The 25712-nt window shown below is 39.5% G+C and overlaps 2 protein-coding genes across 7 annotated transcripts in view; both read right to left on the bottom strand.

Annotated features, from left to right (window-relative positions):
- Positions 1 to 4096: 4096 nt before the first annotated feature.
- Positions 4097 to 11519, bottom strand: hdr (hematopoietic death receptor). Of its 4 annotated transcripts, none has more exons than XM_061672833.1 (10): positions 11413 to 11519; positions 10101 to 10251; positions 9834 to 9962; positions 9597 to 9708; positions 9417 to 9508; positions 9122 to 9205; positions 8878 to 8906; positions 8505 to 8747; positions 5890 to 5929; positions 4097 to 5546 (listed from the first exon to the last, which is right to left on the bottom strand). In XM_061672833.1, exons 1-10 carry the CDS (start codon positions 11434 to 11436, stop codon positions 5257 to 5259), a joined length of 1194 nt encoding a protein of 397 aa, XP_061528817.1. In that variant the 5' UTR covers positions 11437 to 11519; the 3' UTR covers positions 4097 to 5256. The 4 variants fall into 4 exon arrangements, with proteins under 4 accessions (XP_061528817.1, XP_061528818.1, XP_061528815.1 ...); XM_061672834.1 differs by lacking the exon at positions 11413 to 11519 and adding an exon at positions 11012 to 11356 and having other exon boundaries at positions 8673 to 8747; positions 10101 to 10270; XM_061672831.1 differs by lacking the exon at positions 11413 to 11519 and adding an exon at positions 11012 to 11353 and having other exon boundaries at positions 10101 to 10270.
- An 11384-nt stretch (positions 11520 to 22903) lies between these two features.
- The window catches only part of unc5db (unc-5 netrin receptor Db), a 189676-nt gene continuing 186867 nt past the window's right edge, over positions 22904 to 25712 (bottom strand). For all 3 annotated transcript variants that reach the window (XM_061671017.1, XM_061671019.1, XM_061671018.1), the window contains one exon: positions 22904 to 25086. In XM_061671017.1, coding sequence (XP_061527001.1) covers positions 24882 to 25086 — 205 coding nt within the window. In that variant the 3' untranslated portion in view covers positions 22904 to 24881. The remainder of the gene's footprint in view (positions 25087 to 25712) is intronic.

The following is a 25712-nucleotide window of genomic DNA, read 5'->3' as shown; positions in this document are numbered from 1 at the left end:
TTCCACCCCTGCCCCCCAAAAACATTTGTCTTATGTTTTTAATAACAAAAACATAACTGTATAATAGTTTAATGTACTTTCTAAAAACACAAAAAAATTAATTACATAATTAAAAAAAAAAAAAACATTTTGCCACATTTTTGCTTTGTGCTACTCCTTCTGGTGTGCGTGCCTTGGACACCTTGGGGGAGTATACAGACATACGGGTATACATACTGGTCAAAACTCCTCAGTAAGCATCGGTTTTATTAGTTTTTCTTCTCAAATGATAAAGAATATGTGCCTGTGAGTATTTCTGTATGATCTGTCTCCAAGTGTTGCTTAACCTTTTGTGTTCAAATATCCGTTCCTCATAGGGTTATAACACAACAACACTGATGCTATTCGTTTACTCGTCTATGGGGTTTTGCACTGTGTGAGAGCTTAAGATAAGCAGTCTTTATTATTTGTATCAGAATGCTATAGTTAAAACTGTACAATCACACTGTCATGATATGGAATTTATTTTGCTTTGTAATATAAGAACAGATAAAATACAATATTTTGTGATATAGTCAGCCAGAGCTGCAAGGAATGCAAAGCTATGAATATCCTTTCGCCATCGTTCCTGTCATACTGTCTTGCATGTTTTTGTTGGCAAATTAAGGACAAAAGTCCTGTTTTTGTTTTAAGTCCTCATTTTGAAAAACACCATTCAACCAGTTTTTGAACATGTTTTTTTAGATTGTAGGGTGAAAACTGCACGGCTAGTAATGTGGGCTGAATGGGCGGCAACAATGGGAAAATGAAATGCACTATGTTAGGGGGAGTAGCCCGTCAGCAACATACTGAGAAAAAAACAAAAATGAGCTTTGAACTAGTTCATTTTTGGACAGGTGAATTTAGTTCAACATTTTTAATTATCAACTATGAACTACTTCATTTCTGGAACGGTGACCTGAATTTTGAACTAGTTTGCGTAGAAAATGAACTTTCCCAACACTGCTGAAGTCACCACTGTACAATATATTATTATTTGTGAAAGAGGCTTTTAAGTCTCTCTTATACAAGAAACGTATATGAGGAAAAGTTCTTACTGGATTAAAGAGTCCCAATTGAATTGCAGCTATGACGTGCTGTCCTTTAGCACCACCTAGAGACGGTTTTTAACTTGCCCAATATCTCATGGAAAGTGGCCCAAACCAACAGAATTAAAATGGTTCATGTGTTTCCTGTCATAATTCATTTTGAATAATGTTCACTGAATACCTCCTGGATTTCTTTATGCAACTAAAAACATTGGTGATACCAACTATTTATGTTTTTTTTTAACTGCGTGCCTGCATTACCAGTATAAACTTCCGACACATGCTGCCATGCATTTTCCACTATTAGTCCATATGTCTTGGAAAAGTGCTCCACAGACTGACGTTTTTGGTGATGATGTGACACACAGTATCATGCTGCATGTGAAGAATACCGAGAATTCTAAATTGTGATTTCCTCTATACAGCAAGGATCCAGTGTGCTGGCAGTGAATTACGAGACTGAATTTGCAAATCAGGAAATCACTACCCATATTAAAAAGTAATGCTGTTGGGGACCTAGATCTGGGGATCTTCTTTCCAACTGCAACCTACTTGCTGCAGACATTATTATAAGTGAAACCGACTAAGGTTGAAGGAAAAGAGAATCCTTAGTTCACAATTTATTGTTATTTCTTGTTCTTTTTCATTTCTAAAGCCCCACTGAGAAACACAAATGTCCATAAATGTGTAGGTGAAAGTCTATTTTTTGATTAATTGCACCTTTGACATGAAAACTGAAAAGCTTCTTGCTTGGTGTGAATGGTGTGATCATCATGGCCTTCATCAAAATCAGGCACTATTCACTCAAAATTGCATATTAGAAATATCCAGCATCCTTTTGAAGCATGCAGAACTACATACTGTTGACGAATTGCTTATAATAAGGAATAAAATGTGACTTAAATTATTCTTCTTTTTTTTTTCTACATAACTAAAATAGTGATAAAAGGTCATTTCAGTTACCTTGACAGGTACAAAAGGAAACCTCTGGCACTCTTTTGTGGCAGACATCAGATTAATCCCCAAATGAAACCAATGGCAGTCACCTTTTCTTTTTCATCCATGTTCTCCTTTTGACAGGGAGACCATTTTTGACAGGGAGCTGATCCCTGTAATGAGGTGAATACGCCGAATCATGGACACCAGAGGAGTCTCCACAAGGATTGAGCTATCTCACAGAATCTATTGAACCAATAGTGTACATACATGTGAGAAACAAAGATGAAAAAAAAAAAGAAAATACCAAATCAAAAGCTACAACAATAGGTTGACATGAATAAGCCACATGGAGAAACAAAAAAATAAAAAATAAATAAGAGGTGGATGGAGCCACAAAGGAAGGAAAACAACTAACAAAAGCAAGCACAAAATCTAACCTACACTGGGTAGAAACACACATTTTCAAAAATATACATATAAGAAAGAACAAACGTAAGTACAAATAGAAGGTACAGTCATGTATAAAAAGACATGCTTTTTTTCCCGATTGTCTGACGTGAAATCGGACTAAATTCTTCCCGCTTTCGGTCAATTAGGATTACCAAAATTATTTCTATTTGCTAAAGGCCAAAATATTGCGAGATTTTCTGGGGGGAGGGAGGATATACTGTATATAAACTAGACCAAATATTAGCACCGCTGGGGTGCCAATGTTTTTAGCCATGATTGTACAAGAGGAACTGTAAACAAACTTCCACATTCACTCATGCATCAATTGCTTCTCTTTCCTTCGTCACGGCAGCAGACTTGCTTGTTTTTTTTTGTTTTTTACGGAATATATTTTCATATCTCATCTGGGATAGGCACCAGCACGCCCCGCGACCTTAGTGAGGATAAGCGCTACGGAAAACGGATGGATGGCTGTTACATTGAACAAGAAGTTTGTCCTCCACAAGCAGGAGCAGACAGAACAGGTCAATTAAAAAATAAAATAAAATTGTCTTACCATAACCATATGATTGACATAAAGTTAAAAACGATTGTACTACCACCACCACCACCACATAAAAGTATCGTTTATGATTATTCACACTATTTTTCAATTTTTTTGCCAGAAAAACAAACCAATTTACCCATTTAAAATCATAGTCTGACACAGAACATGTATAAATCATTACCGTTGCAATTTTTGAACTTTATTTTAAAGACTGTTTGTTTTCCTATACAATCCTCTTTAAAAGGAGTCTGGGCTTTTTAACTTTGCACACACAGTATCTTCATATGTCTATGCTATAGAGGTTAAACCGGGTTTAGATAGATTTGCTAGCTTCATAAAAAAGTTTGAACCCGGGTCCTCAGAACTGTGTGGGAGATGTGCTAAACTTGAGTTTCCATTTAATTTAAAATTCATGCATTTAAATCTACTTTTTTTTGTCCCACTTTCAGCAGAGATGAAAAACAGTAATATGTAATGTTTACATTGCGAAACCTAGGTAACGCTTTACATGGGCCGACAAATTTTCATTTGGCAAATCCCAATTGACAATCAGCATGAGCGTGACAACCTAATCCACCTCGATCGGTTCAACAAAGTTATTCATCAAATGTTTTTTTTTGTTTTTGTAAAGTACATTTGAGACTATGAGACAATACAATGTTGCTGGTACATATTTTAGTTTAGAAGGAAGAAATGTCATAAACCTGTCTATTTAATAGAACATTTGGAAAACATTTGTGTTTGTGACACTTCAACAAAAGTCATGATTCAGTCATGAGTTAGTCAGTTAATCATACGTACGTAAACTAATGACATTGGCATCAAGTGAAATACCTTAAGACCTGTTTGACCACTAAACACGAGCCTTGGTAGGGAGTGTTGAGATTAGCATGCCTTTCCGGTGCAGTCATTTTTAATGAATGCTCACAAGTACAGCCGCATCAGTTGTAAGCTACAGAAACAACAGTAGCCAAAGCTTAAATGTCAAGTTTGAGTCAATCTATTTATAGAAAAGAATTGGGGGGGTTCTGTACGTTTTATAAGTCCCATCTCTTCCACTGCACTCTACTTCGAGAAAACAGTCCAAAGCACAATTTTATGAAGTATTTTTATTGGTCAACACACATCAAGAAAAGATCTTTAACAGACCACACAGGATTTATAAATAAGGAATGTCTACAAGCCAATGTTGAAAAATATCAGACTTCATAGAGATTGTAAAGTGGCTGCAACATTGAGTTCGGTGTTTGTACCATCACAAGTGGCATAATTTATAACTTTATTCAAACGCCAGAGGTACATATACATTCATAGCAGCATCATATAACTTAACATTTTAACCTAAAACAGAGAGCCCCCTTTAAAAATAATAAATACTCTCAACCATGTTAAAACACATTAAAACATTTTAAGCATGATAAAAGGCATCAGCAGTCACTGAATCTACATTATCCAGCTTCACACTAGCAAAGTGCCCATTGAGAAAATTCCCTCCTTCAGAAGTGTGAAAATGTGCTCAGAACTCAAACAGACAATAAGTTAACAAAAAGATTTCCATGTGGGGAAGGTTTGCCAACGGAATTCCATTTAGCCACTTTCATTAAAAAGGATTGCGTAAGCATTTAGGGTGGGTGGAGTAACGGACATACTGTATATGTTAGTGAAACAGCCATAGTGCTTTTCATTCGATCAGTGATGTCAATAACTAAAAGCAACTAAAGCAAAACGTTTTCACAGCAATGTACATTTTGGTTGATAAACAACGCAAGACATATGCTCTGTAAAACACTGCAGACTTATCCAAAATATGCAAAAAATAAAATCTAAATAATCCTACACTTTTGCATAAATTTTCCTAATCAAGTGATAATTCAACTAACCTTGACATGTTCACTTGATCATCAAATAGACATTCCTGAGAAATCTGAAGGAACAAATTAGCCACTGTCACAGTAAAAAAAATGAACAAAATACTTGATAGTTAACTGAAATGCTTTCAACAGACATTTGAATTCAAGTTGCATCTTAAGTACACCCCCCCCCCACCAAGCATATTTGTTCTGTTGCTCAGTGTCATTGAACCACCACAGAGATCCTGCAATTCCGATCAGCATACAGTACAGCATAAAATACAACAGTGCATGTCTCCAAAGACATACCTCTCGTCACTATACCATTGCGTGTACAAAACCACACCGCATCCAGTCATCTAAATCAGGAGTATTCAAAGTAACTACAGAGAATAACTTCTAATTACTTCTTTAAAATGTAAAGACCATTTCCTAAGGCTTTCGCCTTGATAATCTCAGCTGTTCGTCTTTGATCAAACTCAAGTAATGCTGTCAGCAGGTCATTTAAACTTGCATCTTTGCCCTCTTTCTCATACCAGATGTTCAACAACTCGTGAATCTTCTCATCGTAGGGAAGTTGATCTTTGCTTTTGATCACATTGCTGTTCAGGCCAAGCTGACGGAAGAATCTCTTGTAGTAATCGAGGTCTACTTCCTCAAAATACTGGAAGCACTTCCTGAGAGACTCTTCACCTGCAAACAAAGGTGTACTCTTTATTTCCAGTATCTTGACTTCACGCTAGAGTTTTACTTTCTTGATCTAACCCTTAAGGTTTACATTTGCTATCTGTACAAAACGTCTAAGAATATCATAATTCTGGGAGAGAAAAAAAAAAACTCACTGAATGAAGTAGAAAATTACCTATGGTAATCATAAAGGTATTTATGAGAAAAGGGCAGTAATGAGAACAAACTTAAAAAGGAGCAAACTCATGACTTGCTAGCATTATGATGGGTTGCGTGAGACCAAAGTCAAACAACTGCATTCCTGACAATAAGTAGCCACAATTAAGTAACACAAGATAATTATAAATACCATTGACAGGAATCAGCTCCGGAAAAGGGGCCTCCTCCTCCTACAACAACACAAGGCATTCAATATCCAAATAAATTTAGCACATTACATAGCTTCCATAAAGAAAATTAAAGCATTTTTTGCCAAGCAGGTTGAAAAAGAGAAGTTTGCAGCCATATAACACACAACCGATGCTGTGATTAAAATCTTTTGTTACTTGTCAGGCGCCAGTGACTCATCAGTTTGCAGGCAACGCTAGCAACTCTGAGAAACATTTACAGTCAAATATGGAAACAAATATATATTTTTTTTAAAATACAAAAAAAAAAGTGGAAACCTCTGCAGGCTGCGGTAAGCAAGGCAAAATTTATATATATATAGCGCATTTCGTACACAAGGTAACTTAGTGCGCTCTACATGATTAAAAGCATTTAATAACAAACAAAAAAACTGCTTATAAACATTTAAAACAAATAAAAATACAAAACAGCATACAGTGCAAGAAATATAATTTAAAAGTGGGAATGCTCTAAAAAGCATGGGGGAAGGAAGAAGAAAAAAAACACATACTTGGGGCTGACATCACTTCTGTTGGCAACGTATTCCATCTGTGTGCAGCATAATAGCTAAATGCTGCTTCATCATGTTTGCTTTGGACTCCTCTATTTGACCCGAGTCTGTCGATCTCAGAGCCCGACTGGGTTTATATTCCATTAGTATTTCATTCATGTATTCAGGACCTAAACAGTTTAGTGATTTATAGACCAGTACCAGAACTTTAAAATCTATTCTAAAGCTGACTGGAAGCCAGTGTAAAGACTTTAGAATTGGTGTAATATGCTCTGACCTCTTTGTTCTGGTCAGAACCTGAGCTGTGCCATTGTGAATGAGCTGCAGCTGTTTATCTTTTTAGGGAGTCCAGTCAGACTCCCATTACAATAGTCAAGTCTACTTGAGATAAAAGGATGGATGAGCTTCTCCTGGTCTGCTTAACACATGCAACCCTTCACTCTGGATATGTTCTTCAGATGGTAGAAGGCAGTTTTAGTAATTGATTTGATATGATTGTTGAAAGTCAGGTCGGAATCTATCAGAACAAGGTTTCAGACTTGGTCTTTGGTTCAGCAAACCTTTGTCAAAAACAATTCTCAGTTTTATTGTAGTTTAAATTGAAGAAAATCTTGGCTCATCCAGTTATTTATCCGTTTTAGACAGTGACAACACCTCAATTGAACTGTAGTCAGCTGGAGACACTGCTAGCTATAACTGTGTCATCTGCATACCCATGATCGTCAAAATTAAAGTTCTGAAGATTTTGACCCAAGGATAGCATATACAGGCTGAACAGGAGGGGTCCAAGAACTGACCCATGAGGGACCCTATAAGTCATTGCCATTCGATGAGATTGAACACTTCCAATGGTTATAAAATTACTCCTTTCCTCCAGGTAGGACCTGAACCATTTAGTCCTACCCATGTTTCCAAGCTGTTCAGCAGTAGATTATGATCTACCGTATCAAAAGCCGCACTGAGGTCCAATAAGACCAGAATTGACACCTTCCTGAGTCAGTATTCAACCTTATATAATTTAGCACTTTGATAAGAGCAGATTGTGTACTGTGATGAGGTCGGAAACCTGATTGAAATTAGTCTTATAATCAATAAGCCACTGAGATTGATTACTCACAAGAAGAAAGGGATTTAGGCTTGAACAGCCAGTGCAGTGGATGAAGACACTTCTGTCAAACAATTCAATCAAAACCACCTGCAACAATGTATAATAGAGATTTACAGTAATTACTGCCTGGTGACCCAGATAAGACTTTGATACCATTAAATGATCTAGTCAATGATTACCCTAAGTTTTTCACCAACAAGAAAAAAAGGTCACTCAACTCTAAACACTTAAAGGGCTAATGGACAGGACTTTGCCAGTGTCAGCACTGACATCACAATACAAGCATCTGGCACAACACAGAAAAACCATATGTATACCATTTTTTTTGTTTGATGAATGGTTATAGTCTGGCTGGAAATTCAAAACCATGTGGCAAAAGAATAAAATGTGAGACTGAAAACATTTGACACTTTCATTTTTAAATACATTTTGAAAATTATACACCTCTGATCTGAACTGACAATTTTGAGGAAATGCAATCGTTTGTATCATTCTCATCAACTACATATCGAACACTAGATATGTCTAATGCAAAAGGAATGCAGAATGAAATCTCTTTTGCCATGTCCAACTGAAAGACACCAATATTTTGTGAATATTTTGGACCGTTTACAGACAACGTGACTTTAGTTTATAATTATTTCATGGAAAACAAAGTTTTAGGATTTCACATTTTGGGGTGTTACCCCACTAGGATAGGTTGCGGCAAACCCACGACCCTAAAGAGAATAAGCGATCTAGAAAATAGATGCATGGAGGGTTTCACATTTCACAATATTTCGATTTCAAGCACATTACCGAAAAGTTGCTGATTAAAAATGAAGAGGCAACATTTAAACGAAAACCTTTAAGATTTCACTGAACCCTGAGCAAAAGGTGGAAGAACAAGACGACATGAAGAGGTGAGAGGCAAAGAGGCATGGTATGAATGAAGCAGGGCTGAGTTTGCTGCTCTCACCCTCAAATTGGGTTGACTGGCGATCAGGCAGGCTTGGTGGGCAGAAGCGGGAAGGCGGGCAGGCGGTAGGCTGGTTAGGTTTTGTTGGGAGTTACTGGCAGAGCTGTTGCGGCTTTCACACAACGCTTGACACTCATCCTCCATAGCGGCTGAGCTTTGAACTCTCACCCGTGGCTGAGAAAAGATCAGACTGGAGCATCTCGGCCTTTGGGTTTCTTCGTACTTCCTCTCCTGCACATGCTGCTGGAGTTTAAGCGATGTATTTAAAGACACTTGCTCCATATCCTTGTGCCAAAGTATTTCGCAGCACCTTCATTTAAGCATTTCTCCGTACTCTTAATTATTCCCAAAGTTATGTTAACATGAAACTCACCTCAGCTTTCAGTTCGTTTGCTTCAGAACCTAAACAGAAGATGCAAACAATTAAGAGGGTGACCCACCTTCCACATTCTTTAGTAAGACAAGCATTGAATTGTCCAAAATCAGTGTTGGTTGTTTTGTTTTTTTTAACAATTAAAAGGGAAGTAAATTGATTCACAAGTTTCATCAATAACATTTGGAAACAAAGATACAAATTGTACACATTTGAATAATAAACTTGGTTTGGTTACACCTACCTCTGTCCCGTTTCCTCTTACACAAGCAAACGCCAACCAATGCTAAACAAATGGGCAGCACGATGACACTGACGACAGCGTATGCTGGGGAGACAACCACAGTAGCACCATAATAAATAAGATACTGATTTGAATAAGTATTAAGGTTTTGAATAATTGTTCAAATCAGAGTCAATAAGTTGATGAAAACATTTGGAAGCAATTACAAAGAGGCAATCTTACTTGTTTTCATCTTAATATGCTTATCAGGCATGAAACAGATTTATACAATGAAAACTATTGGTTTCCACTCTACCTGAGGAAGAGACAGACTGCAATGGGATTTTCTTGCACTCAGTGTTTGAAGTAGCAGTGCAGTTTCGAACCACCTTTTCATCCTTCCCACACCTAATTTCGTGGCAGGCAAAAACAACAGTTGAAGTCAGTCAATACAAATCACTGATCTGTCATGAATTAACAAAGCGTACAAGGTCACCTTGAACACTTTTTGCACATCTCACATGGTTGATCAGGTAAACAAAATCTTCCTTCTTTGCACTGACATTTTGTGTTCTGAGTGTGGCTACAAGACCGGACACTTTCCTGATCTGCAACAGCAAAATAATACTAAATGTTAAAACAAAATACCTTATGTAGTGGAATTTATGCTCACATCATTTGGAACATTTTAAAGGTCAATTTTTCCTTTCACCTATTCATCAAGCAGAAATACCTGAAGGACACGGTGTGCATGTGAAACATTGGCTAAGGTGATTGGCATGTTCCATGTGTGTTTCAGCTTCACATTCCTCACACTGCCCCTTTTCACCTGGCGTAGTGCAGGCTGACTTCAAATGGGTACCTGAAACAAACAGTCACCATTTAACCGAGCATCAGAGTGAATTTGTTCCTTAAGCAAACGCGTCAACAAGCCCCACTGTGCTGAGGTGAAGGCTTTCTTATTCGTGGGCTAACACAGTTGAGCTTGCATTTGCCTTACCAGCTGGGCAGTTTACGCAGCAGATGTTGTTGTTCGGGTACTCCCCATCTTTGCAACTGACTTCCCGCCGGCTCCTGATGTCTCCCAAGTCAAGGCCAGCCCGAGGAACAGCAGCCGTGGATGTGAAAGAGATAATCAAACCAGAAACAACCTGTGGAAAAAGAGAGTACCTTTTGGCCAAAGAAATGGGTACCGCCATGAAACATTTAATCATTCAGTGACCGGCCAAGTGCAAGTCCCCCCTAATACTATAAATACACAAACAACATACAGCGATGACTGAAGATATTTACATTTCTGGAACAAAAAAATCAAATAGTCATTTGTGTTCCGTTTGTGAGGCATGCTTGCAGGTGGGCTGGTGGCTGTCCCCACTGACTTTGGGCGACAGAGAGTACTCCCTGGACCAGTCTGATGGCGACCAGTCCAAGGAGAACTCACACAGAGCACATACTGTATAGACTGAGACAAACAACCATAAATTCGCACATTCACACCTATGGGAAATTTAGAATCCTGCCTGTCAGTGGCTGTTCAAAATTGCCTCCAATGTGATTATACATGACTAAAGTTTCACAGTCATAATAGCCCACTGAGGGAAGCCATGAATACAATGAGAAGGAAACAAAATTGTTTCACAACATCAAAGTCCTTGTAGATAAGATCCCCTGCCACAACCCTTTGACAGAAAGACAGACGTGCTCGTCAAATGCACAAAATAAAAAAATACTGCATGAATGCATGCAGCAGTGCAGCAGCTCGAATCCTTGGGATGGACGACCTGCCCACAATTTAGCCTACTGCCGCTCCCATTACGAACACGCGGCGTGGTTGAGCAATGTGGCGTGAGTGACAATCAAATAGGCGTGCCTGTCACGCACAAGAAACACCACAACATAGCAGCACTTTACCCAAACAACTTTGGAGGAGCGGCGTCTTCAGGAGATGACTGACTTTCCGAAGGCAGTGAGGAATTTCGCAAGAATTCACCGAGTGACTTTGGCATAGTGGCGCTAACAAACTCACAGGAAACCCCGCAGTCAACACGTCTGTGTTCAACCAAAGTACCGACAGTATAACACCTCGGGCGGAGTATACTTCTTTCATGTCTCTCGGCTGTCTCTATTTAAAAAAAATAAAAAATAAAAATAAAAAACATTTAAAAACACACGTAATTATTTCATTCATTCAAAAGAGTACACTGCACAGTACAGTCCAAGTATTACGCGCGGTATAACAAGCTGCATAATAATACTGTACACTAAAACTAGTGCTGTGCTGCTGCGCAAAAGAAAGTGCAAGTCAAACTTACAATATAAAGCGGGCTCCTATACATTCTTCGGAAAAGATGTTCTACTGTGAGCCAGCCTCACATGATCCCTCGAGGAAAGCTTTTGAAGACTGTTCCGGAAATTCACCGCAGGTGGGACTAAATGGTCTCCGCTTGATGACGTCACTTTGGGGGCGTGGCTTAATACAGAAACGTTGGCTACAGACCGACGAGGAAACAGGCTGGTTTCTGGCCTGACGAAATAAGGTGCCGTAACCAAAATCCAATAAATGACTGTCCGCCTACCGATGACAATAAAAAACAAGCGCAAATCGGTGCGCTTCACATTAGTCTACTTTACTAACATAACGTCAGCGCTCGGGGCTGCGGGGTCTCTTTTAATCATAGGTACCGTCGAATGTGTGGCTTTTTATTTTTTTAATTTTTTATTTTATTTTATTTTATTTTTTTCTCTTTTTTTTTTTTTTTTTTTTTACCGTGACCAGGCCAGTATAACGCAACCATAACAGTACATAGTGCGCTACTGTATTTGCCCAGTGTAGTCATATGGCTAATCTGATCCGTTAGTGGCAAACGTTTTGAGTCAAGTAGGTGAAAAACGTGTCAAATGTGGCCAGACAGGAGTAAGAGTAAAATGGATCATCATCATGTACCCAAACAGCGGATGATTTAGGTGAAGGGAGATCAATTCTTTATTATGCTCTAATGTCATTATATCAGTGGCATAAAAAAACATCCATCCATCCATCCATTTTCTGAGTCGCTTCTCCTCACTAGGGTCGCGGGCGTGCTGGAGCCTATCCCAGCTGACATCGGGCAGGAGGCGGGGTACACCCTGAACTGGTTGTCAGCCAATCGCAGCGCACATAGAAACAAACAACCATTCGCACTCACAGTCATAAACAATACTAAGGCAGGCTTAAACACATAATATAATGATAGAGAACAATAGCAATGGATAACACAAAAATGTTATACAAACAGGATAAAAGATTAAAGACTAACAACTGTAATAAAAAACTGAAACCGCGACATAGCGGAGGATTACTGTATCTGAATACCGTGATTATAAATTGCAGGGATTTATTGTTGCAGGGCTGGGACTCATTGTTTCCATGACATGTGCATCCCGGGACTCACATAGTCTCAAGTGTAAAATGATCTATTATTCATTGTATTAAGTAGACAGAAATGCACATTGGTGAAGTTCCCACACCTTTTTAAATATAATTACTGTATATGAATTAACTGTGACCAGACGATGTACAGTACATGCAAATACCAAAATATGTAAGCTTGGTGACAGGGTGGCCAATGATAAAATGACCTTTTTTGGCTTAAGTTAGCATATAATGAGCAGAATTTAGCATGCTTTAAGGCCACATTCTCCCATTCATGCGTAAATCTTTTTTTTACGCACCTAACTTGCACAGCTTCAACTTTGGTGCATTCTGTCGTAATGACTTCTGGCCCACCCACCATGCATAGGCGGCTCATGTGTGCACAAACACTAAAGAGGCGTGACTCATTAAAGTCTGAGGCTGGCTATAAATCTTCGCACATGGAGTTTTCCTGAGACTTGTAGCACACTTTAAATCTGAATTTAACTTCCGTAGCAGATATGTCATCGCCACTGAGATGTCCGCACCGCTAGTCTAATATGCTACTTTAAAGGACCATGTGTATTAAAGGACCATGTGTGTGTGTGTGTGTGTGTGTGTGTGTGTGTGTGTATATATATATATATATATATATATATATATATATATATGTATATATATATATATATATATATATATGTATGTATATGTGTATGTATATATATATATATATATATATATATGCTTTGTCGTGCAGACCTTTCATACTGAGCAAGTGCAGTGTGAAAAGGCCTTTAATTATTAAAGAGCTAGGCTTTGCGAAGGTTTGTGTCTTTCACTCTTTTACGATTTTGAAGCCCATCCATGGCTGATTCCCAGAAATTCAGCGATGTCATCAATGGTGACTCTACGATCGTCTCTCATCAGTGCCTCGACCTTAGGACTATTCCCAGGATAAACCGCTGAAGATGGTAGTTCGGGTGGGAGGCTGGGTACACCCTGAACTGGTGGCCAGCCAATCGCAGGGCACATGTAAACAAACAACCATGTGCACTCACATGCATACCTACGGACAATTTAGAATCGTCAATTAACCTACTGTGCATGTTTTTTTGGATGTGGGAGGAAACCTGGTGTACCCTGAGAAAACCCACGCAGGCATAGGGAGAACATGCAAACTCCACACAGGTGAGGTCGGATTTTTTGAGCCCGGGTCCTCAGAACTGTGAGGCAGATGTGCTAGCCAGTCGCCCAGCATGCCGCCATTATTATCTTTATTATTAATTATGATTAAATATTACAGGTACATACTGAGGAAACATCAACAAAGCATGTGTTGCTGGATTTTATTTGTTGGAAGCCTGGCAACCAGTTCAGGGCATACCCCGCCTCTCACACAAAGTCATCTGGGATTGGTTCCAGCTCACCCGTGACCCTAGTGAGGATAAGCAGTAACAGAAAATGGAAGGAGAGACATTATAGGGAGACATAGTTTTAGCTCAATTGATGTTTAATTACATGCTTAAATTGTACCTCACTTAGTATTACTGTATTCCTTCTTAACATCTGACAATTAGGTCACTATAAAAATAGGTCATTAATGAAGGTAAATATATCTTTGCAACATCACCCGATTATGATGAATGTTTTATAGAATCTTTAAATATCACACCTGGCATTTTTTTATACTCAATCTTTTTAGAGTCGTAACATTCCGCCTTGACTTTAACCTCTCTATGGAACCAATAACATTCCACAATAGCCAACAAATATTTCATTTATACATTCATTTAAAATATTCTATAATTGGGACTTGGGCAGTATTGCTACTCTTGTGGAGAGTGAATTTGAAGTTCTAAATTGCTGTGAATAGCATACTGTCAAATGCATACTACTGAACCATCAATCATAAACTGCATGTCAGTTTTGGAAAACATCATTCTCATGTGCCTGTTAACATTATCTAAGGAGCGGTTGTCTGCAGCTCACAGATATGCGACCAAAAAGGAAAGGGTGGGCTAAAGAGAACGTCTTTTACACGGTATGGAACAGTGGACAGTGGCTATTGATTGACGTGCAGAACTACCTCAGAATTACACAATTTTATGGTGCTTTCAGTGAACGGCGTAAACATGAGTAGAAATGTATCGATAATTACCAGGCTGGAGTTGTATGACTGAAGGTTTTTACAAGCTGTTTAGCATCTTGAGACAGTATACAGGTTCACACGGGTACCAGAAGACCACAATTGCACTGCAGTTCATTTATCACTTAATTCACATTTCACCAAAATACCCCTTTTCCATCTCTTTAAATGTCTGCATCATTTCTTCTGTACCATTTATTCCTATTCGCAACAAGAGACGCAGCTGAAACTTCTAAGCCCCATTTTCCAAGATAAAACGTAAATTTACATTCAGATGAACGCCACCGAATTTTGCTCATCTGTTGCACTAAGGTCAGTATCAGTTGTAAAGATAAGATAAAATCATGATGTTTTCCTTATGTTACACAGTAACAGATATTGACACATACTGTAAAAAAGTAATGATATAGAGTAAATTGTAAACTGGGTAAGAAATCTTGTCTGAAGCGCTTTTGCCATCTCTAAATTCATACTGGCATGTGAAATCTATGAATGTTGTTCCCTTGGATCCAGAAAAAGCTCCGGGTCTGGATGAAACATTCCTTCTTCTAACATACAGCACATGTGGCAAGAATATAGTTTGATCTGAGGGAATTTCACACACACACGCACACACACACACAAACACGCACGCACACACACACACACACACACACACATATATATATATATATATATATATATATATATATATATATATATATGAGTATCTGCGAGCAACAGTATGGTTTCATGTCTAGAAAGAGTATCGCAGATGCATTATTTGCCTTGAAGATGTTAATGAAAAAGTACAGAGAATGTCAGAAGGAGCTACATTGTAACTTTGTAGATCTAGAGAAAGCCTGTGACAGAGTACCCAGAGAGGAACTGTGGTACTGCATGCGGAAGTCTGGAGTGGCAGAGAAGTATGTTAGAATAATACAGGACATGTACGAGGGCAGCAGAACGGTGGTGAGTTGTGCTGTAGGTGTGACAAAGGAGTTTAAGGTGGAGGTGGGACGGCATCAGCCCTGAGCCCCTTCCTGTTTGCAATGGTGATGGTTAGGCTGACAGATGAGGTCAGACTGGAATCCCCGTGGACCATGATGTTTGCAGATGACATTGTGATCTGCAGTGAAAGCAGGGAGCAGGTGGAGGAACAGTTAGAAAGATGGAGGCATGCACTGGAAAGCAGAGGAATGAAGATTAGCTGAAGCAAACTCCACACAGGCCGGGCCAGGATTTGAACCCCGGTCCTCAGAAATGTTAGGCAGATGTGCTAACCAGTTGTCTACCGTGCTGCCGCAGGGCACATATTGGACATATTCACAAATTTGTATTTGACTGTAGTCAAATATAAATTGTTATTTTCAGTGAAGTGCTTTCAGTTAACAGTTTAACTGTGGCTGTTATTGTATTTGGGGCAAATCTTAATAAAGCTAATTAATCCTGCCAGTTTCCTGTTCTGCTGTACATGATAATGACACAGCTAGTTAGTTGTCAGTGACCATCAGAGACCTATAGTTTCCAAAAATTTTTAATTTCTTCAAATACTTTGTGCAATATTACAGCGCTTAGGCAGTTGAGATTTAGTATCTTCTAGTCAACGGTACTTCTGCGGTGCAGCAGGAAACAAAACTGGTCTCTTCCTGCCAACTAGTAAGTTACTTTAGTTTAATCCACAACCGTCTTGTACTTGTGACATTTCCTTTTCTTCTGTATACAGAAGCCACGTTGCAATAAATCACTGATTCGTTCCATATAAATTCAGAGAAGGAGAAAGTGGATCATTAATCTTTCTGAATTGACCATCACAGCTCGAGGAGTCAGGCTGAATTGAAATATGTGTTAACTTTCAGCATATAGCCTACAAAAAAAATATACTGAGACCTACTAATATTTTTGTGTTTATTTTATAAACAATGAAGACATGCTATTATACTATGAACCTGTTGGCGTTCCTGGTGAGACGATGGGAAATCTCCTCTCAGACCTGGATGAAAGCATCAATCTTTTTCCTGCAAAGTCTGTAGTGCGACATGGCAGCTGTGGAAGCAGTGGTGCTCGACTTGATTCAGGTCTGAGAAAGGCTGAGTTAATCAAAGGTAGCAATTCTTTAAACTGGCTAGACACATATCATTTTTTAACATATTGACAGTTTTGTTAAATGTGAAAGAACCCCCACATGATTAGGAAAAAAATGATCCTGTATTTCCTTACTGCTCTTATAGTGCGTGGTGTACTTGAGATGAGCAACACAGCGCACTACACGCACAACGATATCTCCATCAATTGTGAGTCTTTCCCCCAAAATCTGATGCCTGCTGCTGGCATAGCAAAATGAAAAGAAAATGGCGGCCGTTTTTCGTAGTAACATAGATAAAATACAAGAAGAATAGGCTCACTGTTTGCTTCGCTGGTAACCACATTGTGGTGAATGGCTGGTTTTACAGATACTGTACTTAACAAAACTGTTTGCTCCTCCATTTGTGTAAGGCAACAGCATAAGCTTCATGTTGCATCCTAATTGGCTATTGTTCCGTTTTACATCCCAGCAACATCCCTCGGTGTTGACCACACATATAAAGCTTTGCGACCTTAAATGAGTACTAAACCCAAGACGTCAAAACTTTCTGTTATATCTTAAATTTGCATATCTTCTTTATCAGCTTTATCAACTTTATCTACAAAGTATTTATTCCCAAAAATGTATGTTTAAAACATTCCATCTGCTTTTGTTTACTAGCTTATGGGGTCAACATTTTTAGATATAAGAGTGTGAATTTGCGAGAATGTGATGTGTGTTCGTAAGTTCCAACTTATTATGCAGCTTTACTAAGAAAACCATACAGAGTGAGTAGATCTTCCGCAACGACAAGCTACATATTGTCTTTGTCGGGCGGAACCTCCTATCTCCCAAATCACTACTTGTCAGGAAAAAAAAAAAAAAAAAAAAAAACGCCATCTTGCTTGAGTTCCCAAACACTGCTGTCTCACATTGGGTGTCCTTTAGCTTCCGTCTGGATCATGTGACATTTTGGTAACTGAGCGCTCTATTTCCAGTGATGCATTTTCAATACTCGGTTTCAGTGAGGGCGTGCCCTTGGAGATGCGCTTGGCGGAGTGACATTATGGTGTCAGAAAGTCCATCTAAACTTAGACCTGCTAATACCATGTCTAAGTTGTGGCGCGGGGATCGAACGCGATTTTGATAAATCTGATCAGTGTACATGAAGGCAGAAAGAGGAGAAAAATAAAAAAGGCAGGTCCTGGGACATGTGTGGTGGATGACAGATTTATTTCAACAGTAGGCATCCAAACCTCGTAATCTTTGCAGAAATCACTTCATTGAATGCATTATTATTTACATCATCATCATTATTATATATTTTAAATCCACTTACTGGCTGGCACGCCCCTATGGGGGTCAGAGGTACAGTATAGGGGGTAGGGGGGTGGAAATGAATGATCTTTGGAGGGGATATAAATCTGTGAGGTCCACCGACACATTTTAGTCACCAGCAATTTTACACCAGCTCATTCTGTATTTAATAAGGGAATACCACTAAGGTTCATTGCTTCAGCCTTGCATAGGTTGCTGAGACCTCTTCTGCATTTATGACATGACGTCACGATATGCAAGACTATTTGCGCCGCTCTTAAAGGTTATGCAATAACCTGCTTCCATTGGCCGAGATTGAAGATTGACTGTGTTGATGCCCAAACCACCGGAGACATCCAATTTTAAATCCCCTGGTTGTACACCAGTCCACTAAAGTACCAAAACATGGTCTAGCCCGCCTCCTCGCAGAGTGAGCAGATGATACACAAGCTCTGCTGACATGTGGGCTGGATCAGACGTATTTCATTTTGAAATATGTGAACAACTGACACTGAAGACACTGAATCATTGTACAAAGCAGTTCATTGAACAGATCATCATTATTATGATGGGGACGAGGCACATGCACAAACTATCGTTTGTGCATTAAATAAAGAACTTGTTTGATATTGACAATTTTTGGCCCTGACAGTTTTTCAAGCAGATATGGGAGAAAAAGAATCACTTTTGACATATTTTACACCACAGATAATCCATCCATCCATTTTCTGAGCCGCTTCTCCTCACTAGGGTCGCGGGCGTGCTGGAGCCTGTCCCAGCTGTCATCGGGCAGGAGGCGGGGTACACCCTGAACTGGTTGCCAGCCAATCGCAGACACCACAGATAATCAGTGATAATCTTTAAAAAAATATATGATACTTGCTTATGGAGGAGCCATCCTGGAGGAGCTGCACTACTCATTCAACTTCTGAGGGCCGCACAAATCACCTCATGCTACCACTAGTGACAAGGACGCAAATGCAAAACAAGACAGGAATGATCCTGAAAAGATGAGACGAGGGAAGTTTTTCTTTTTTTTTTGCGGAAACCACTTACAAAACCATTCCTTCATTGGGGTTGTCCTGATAATTGGCTCGTATTTCAACCGGCGACTGTCCTATTTGCACAATGGAAGGTGAAATTAATTCACAATAATCATTTTTTTCCAAAATGGACAGGTTGTTATCCCAGAAGCATGACTGATTTGGAGGTAAACTGTGAAGATTACGGGTTTGTTTTATTAACCCATTTTAGCAATGCATCTACCACTAAAATGTAAAGGTGGACTGTATTGGACTCTCTATAAAGTTATTTGTTTAAGAAAAAACAAACAAAAAAAAACAAAACTGACTACTTTCAACTGTACATTTATTTCCAAAAGGCTGCATATACATTTGCAAATTCTACTGTACAGAAAACATCCAAAATGTCCATAATTATAGATCCAATATACCACAAAGCTGTCCTGGTATTACCAAACCCAGGATGTTCAGCACTAGAAAAGCTCTGTAGCCTATTCAATAATATAATTGAAATACATTTTACCTAATGTTTATCAGTGTGATTATTTTTTTCATTCTCATCTGTACTTTACAACATCCACCATTTACAGTAGTTAAACAAGGCACGAGAATAGTGATATGAAGCCAAAGGCCATGCGTGCAGAAAAAAAAGAACGAAAGAAAAAAAAAGAGCATGAGAAGGACCAACTCAGGGTAAAAGGATCATTTACACAACTTTAAACCTTTTCACCTGAAACAGAGTTAATGGGTTAGCCAATGTCACCAAAGCATTGTACAGTACATAGTGAGGACAAATTTGTGTATGTGCATGTCTGACATTGTGTTTAATCAACCAAAGAGACACAGTTGACATATCTGAAACACATCTAAAATTGAAGTGAATGCTGAGTAACATGCGCAGGATGAGCTCAGTGCAACATAAGCCATTGTTAAACTTTTCATTTTGGCAGTTTTTAATTGTGGCAAATTAAATAGATCACCTGTTACAGTTAGAGATTCATCAAAGAATTCACACAGTAATTATTTATTTGGACTGGAAATGTAGATGGAGGCAAATGAAAATCTTGTACAGTATGTTCTCCCAGTAAAGTCATTCACATCATTCAGACACAAGGCAGTTCATTGGAAGTCACACCATGACAAACCACTGATATAATAAACAATAATGATCAATATTGTTCAAAATAGCCAACAGAATATCATCTAATACAATATACTGGGCTCTATATTCATAGACTGCACAATGTGGAATGGAGCGCAAATGCACATCTTGATATTCATAGCAGCGCAAGGCTCGCTTGCACGTTTGCCTATTTGGCAGACCGGTCTGTGCCAAGCTCGGTCGGCGGTGTCGGCGCAACGGGGGGTGTGTCGTTCGGCTTCTGACTGGAGCAGGTGACATTTTGGTGACTGAGGGCTCTATTTTCAATGATGCATCTTCATTTTCGGGCAAGACCAAGACTTTTCCAAGCTGGGCGTGTCAGCGCAGCGAAGGTGTGCCCTTGGAGATGCACATGATGGAGTAAGGTCTTGGTGGTGACTTGGGTGGTGGAGGACAGATTAATTTCAACAGTGGGCATCCAAACTATAAAATACTTCGAGAAATCAATCCATTGAATGCATTATTATTATTATTATTATTATTATTATTATTATATTTTTTAGCCCACAAAGTGGGGAGGGTGCCGGGGATGGAAACGAACTATGGTTAGAGGTGATATAAATCAATGAGGTTCGTGGACACTTAAGTCGCAAGGGAAATTTCATCATCTCATTCAGTATTTAAAGGTCCTGTATTTTTCCAAAGAAAAGTTTTCAAGTATTTGGAAGTTATATCGTCTCTATGATGCCTCAGTAAACATGTGAAATATGAATTAAAATCGTCCAAGCATTCCTGAGTTCCAGATGTTTTTCTGCCGAGAGGTCTGAAATCAGGTCGTTTGAATTTCTCAAGCTTATCTACGTCACTAGCGAAGATCTCCGTCTCCCTCTCCGCTCCTGGGCCAGCACTGTCAACATAACAAAGTAGTGATGGTTGGGTCTTCTACATGGAAGCAACCAATCTGAGGAAAGGGGGCGGTCTTAACCAAAGATGGACAAAGCAGATACAAAACTGGATCAAACAGAAGTAGCTGTCAGAGGGGACTTTTCTCGACACTAGTATGTCATTTTTGAAATGAAATTGACACTTATACTTAGTCCACGTTATAGAATCATTCTAAGAAGGTCTAAATAGCCAACATTTGGTACCTTTAATAAGGGTACACCGGTAAACATCAATACTACAGTCCTGGTCGCTGAGTCCTCTCCTGCATATATGATGTCACCATGTGAGACTATTTGTGCCGCTTTTAAAGGGTATGCAATAACCCGCTTCGGTTGGACAGGATTGAAGCCATCTTTGTTGACGCCCACACCAGCACATAAATCCCATTTTAAATGTGCTGGGGGTACACCGGTCAACTAAATTATCAAAACCGGGTCTAGCCCGTCTTCTTGTCGCCCCCCGCAGAGAGTTACGCCACGCGCCGTGCGGGATTTGAGCTAGTCAGGAAAATAGAGCCCATTGTGGTTCAAATGCATCTGTGAACACGAAACTGAATTTTGTTGCTCATGTTTGCAAATATTTAATATATCTTATTTATATATTTAAAATTTGAACTAATGTATGTTACAACACGCCACATTTGTCATGGCCTGCGTTTTTGTTTTGTTTTGTTTTTTTGACTTGGTTCTGATTATTTAGTTTGTTTCATGCTTTAGTCAGGTTTTCCTGTGTCACATGTTCATGTCTTGTTAATAACCTTGTGTCAACCGATCAGCTCCCTCCAGCTACGCGACTTGTCCAGGTGCTCCTCATTGTCTTGTCAGTTTGCTTGTATTTAGATCCCTGGTTTCTGTCAGTCCTGGTTGTTTTATTGTCATTTGTAGTCTGTTGCTGTGAGTCACAGTTCTCCAATCATGTTATGTTTTATGTCATTAGTTTATCCCTAGTGTTTCTTTGTTACTTGGAACCTTGTTTTTTTTGGACTGTTGGACTATTTTTGCCTGCATGAGCCTTTATTGTTTTTTAAATTCATCCATCCATCCATTTTCTGAACCGCTTATCCTCAAGCGGGTCGCGGTAGTGCTGGAGCCTATCCCAGCTAACTTCGGGCAGGAGGCGGGGTACACCCTGAACTGGTCGCCAGCCAATCGCAGGGCACATAGAAACAAACAACCATTCGCAGCCACATTCACACCTACGGGCAATTTAGAGTCTTCAATTAATGCATTTGGGATGTGGGAGGAAACCGGAGTACCCGGGGAAAACCCACACAGGCACGGAAAGAACATCCAATCGCCACACAGGCGGGGCTGAGATTTGAACCGCGGTCCTCAGAACTGTGAGGCAGATGTGCTAACCAGTCGACCACCGTGCCACCTGCTTTTGAAATTAAATATCATTTTGAGATTCTTGCACTCTTGCCTTTTGCCTCAGAATTTCCCTTAAATGTTTTTTCGACCTCATTGTGCCTATAATATTTGCGGATACCCATGGCAATTTTCCAATTTGAATGATAGAATTCCAACTAGGCGGCATGGTGGCCGACTGGTTAGAGCGTCAGCCTCACAGTTCTGAGGACCCGGGTTCAATCCCTGGCCCCGTCTGTGTGGAGTTTGCATGTTCTACCTGTGCCTGCGTGGGTTTTCTCCGGGCACTCCGGTTTCCTCCCACATCCCAAAAACATGCATGAATTGGAGACTCTAAATTGCCCGTAGGCATGACTGTGAGTGCGAATGGTTGTTTGTTCCTATGTGCCCTGCGATTGGCTGGCAACCAGTTCAGGGTGTACCCCGCCTCCTGCCCGATGACAGCTGGGATAGGCTCCAGCACCCCCGCGACCCTAGTGAGGAGAAGCGGCTCAGAAAATGGATGGATGGATGGATGGATAGAATTCCAACTATACCACAATAGTGCCTCCCCTTTTCCAAGCAGTCGCCACTGGCTATTTCCCAGAGAATATTTGTTAAACAAACCGTAAGGCATACATCTAAAGTGCGGCTCCAAATTTCAAGTGCGTAATAAATTTTTAAGTGAAGATGTTTTGACACCGGTTAACACAGACTGTTAATTACCAATTTCCCGAATAACACTGATGAACCAGGTGTTACATAGGAGCATGCAGCTCCTTCACGTAACTCCATTAATCATTCAGTATGCCTGCACATGGTCACAAGTACTGTGATTGTTAATTTCCTGATATTCAGTATATTTTGTTGCTCTGAAGGAAATTTACCGTACATATACCTAATGTGTTGCCTTCAACACACATTTATGTTACTTCATGGCAACGACATTGTATGGTTTATATTCGGTTAAGGCACTAACCATGCAATTTGGAAAGATTTAAATTATTTGACTTGGTTGGTTGCAAAGGTCAGTCAATATACGGTATACTAATTTCTTCCCGCAGTCAGTAAATAATTCATTAATGTAATCATTTATAAACGCCACGTGCCTTTCCTCTTTTTAGGTGAACTTAATAAGTCTGTCAAATATAACAATGATATGGAAAGAAAACTAAACAGAAACTAACAGAGTAATATGGAGTAGTGTATTTCTGCAATTCCTACCTGTTTTATTGTATTGATTTTTACTGTTCTGATCTGTGATCGGACTAGCACAGTCGGAATAATCTCAAACCTTTGGGGGTGTCAAAATATATTGTGAATATATTTTATTTCCAGTTTTCGAGTCTTCCTGCTACCCCAGGAAAATGGAGATGCATGGAATTTTGTTTGGTGTGCTCATGTGAAGTCAACGTGACAGCTCTTAACGGTGTAATTGGTTGATAAGCCACAGTCATGTAGCCCCGACAGCTCCCTTTTTCAGGCAGTGAAAAAAACTCTGTAAAAACGCGATATGCAATCACTCAACCACTGGACAATGCGAGAATGTCAGGCAGTCACTCTCTAACCATGCTGCCATAGTGTAGATCAGAGGTGTCAAACTCTTTTTTGTCGCGGGCCATATTGTAGTTATGGTTTCCCTCAAGAGGGCCATTATGACTGTGAAACCATAAAAATCTTTAATCGCCTCATCATATTTACACGCGCAATTTATGAAATAGTTTTGGAATCAGAAATCAAGGGTAATGGGTTTTTCAACTATTGTTCATGTTTGGTAACGCAAAAATGCTTGCAGTATCTCAACATTATCACTTATGATATATGACAGATTTGAACAAGAATCATGGAAGTTGACACACATTATTTTCCTTCGCGGGCCACATAAAATCAAGTGGCGGGCCGGATCTGGCTCCCGGGCCTTGAGTTTGACACCTGTGGCGAAGATGATGGAAAGTATACCATCATTTTATCATACAACATATATTATGCTCAAAGTCTGAAAATAGAACTAGATCTTCAGGACAGTTTTAAGAGATGAATATGATCCAATTCTTTGAATTTTCACAAATACAACATTTACTGTATGCAATTAGTATCTTCTGCCAATACTAAGGTGGATATCGCGTTTGTTCTCACGGCAAATCAAAAACTACTAGACACACAATATCTGTCTCTCCGACCAATCCACTAGGACGGAATACATAAAATTAAGTTGTAAACAAAGAATAAAGTGAAGTTGATTAGCAGTAGCGGTAGTAGGCTGCTTAATAAAGAGGACAGTAGTAGTAGAATCCACAGCAGGTAAAGCCGAATCTCTCCATGTTGAGACAGATCATTGTGTCTACATTGACACATTGCGCCACACCACCACACTTCATTGTGTGTACTCAAGACAGCTTGATGTTCTTCCTTCAGCCTGGATATTGAGATGCTGAACCTTCTGCCTTATGATTTGCAAATGTGGAGATTCATCTCAGACTGCTCTCCTGCATTTGATTCAAGTCAGTCTCCTGCTCATCCGGATCCCTGGGGGAACTTTTGGGGTGAATCTTGCCAATTTCCTCAAGGGCACTGGCAAGAGAGTCAAGGTCAGCTGTGTCCTGGTGGCGAGCCTCCCATAGGCACAGTATGACGGCTGAGGGACTCTGCTGCTTTGCAAAATAAGCAAGGTTTCTGTTGAGATGCACAAAAAAGAGATGAATGAATAGAAAGAAACAATGAACATTGGGAGTAGGAAAACTATTTATTGCTATTAGATATCGACAAACATCTTGGAACACCTGGCCGTTACACACAATGGAATTAAAAATGGAAGAAAAATGCAGTTGGTCTCTCGTGTGCTGCTTTAACAGTGTCTCATTCTTTCTCATTTGAGCCAGATAATATACTTAGTACAAACAGTATACGGTACAGTATTGACCCGTTTTTTCAGATGCAGATTATTCTATTCCTCATCCCATCATTATTTATTATGGTAATGTTAGTGGGAGGGGGACTAACAGGAAAGCTATTGTCATGGCTTTCTGACATGTTTGTACACTTGGCATGTTTTGCCTGCTCCGCAGTGACTTGGCTGGAAGCGTGGTCAGGCTCCCTCATCTCTCGGCTCTGGTTGATGAGCCACACAAATCACTGATCTCCTGCTTAGCTCTTCAACATACACTTGTGTTCAGAATAATAGCAGTGTGCTAAAAATAATGGGTAAAGCTCAAAATCCTGACAATGGTTTCTATTTACATGCATTGGGAATGCCGGACATTTTATTTCAAATCAAAGCATGAAGAAACTTAAAAAGGAAT

This window comes from Phycodurus eques, chromosome 3, assembly GCF_024500275.1.
Source record: "Phycodurus eques isolate BA_2022a chromosome 3, UOR_Pequ_1.1, whole genome shotgun sequence".
Classification (NCBI taxonomy): domain Eukaryota; kingdom Metazoa; phylum Chordata; class Actinopteri; order Syngnathiformes; family Syngnathidae; genus Phycodurus; species Phycodurus eques.
Note: the sequence above shows the minus strand (reverse complement) of the source record. Positions and strands in the feature narration are given on the sequence as shown.

What these genes read in the sequence shown, in the direction of transcription:
- hdr (XM_061672831.1), bottom strand. Translation starts at nt 11,106, where the DNA reads ATGCCAAAGTCACTCGGTGAATTCTTGCGAAATTCCTCACTGCCTTCG. An exon ending in ATGCACACCGTGTCCTTCAG is followed by an intron (nt 9,709 to 9,833) that starts GTATTTCTGCTT and finishes TTGCTGTTGCAG; the next exon opens with ATCAGGAAAGTGTCCGGTCT. An exon ending in CAAACGAACTGAAAGCTGAG is followed by an intron (nt 8,748 to 8,877) that starts GTGAGTTTCATG and finishes CTTAAACTCCAG; the next exon opens with CAGCATGTGCAGGAGAGGAA.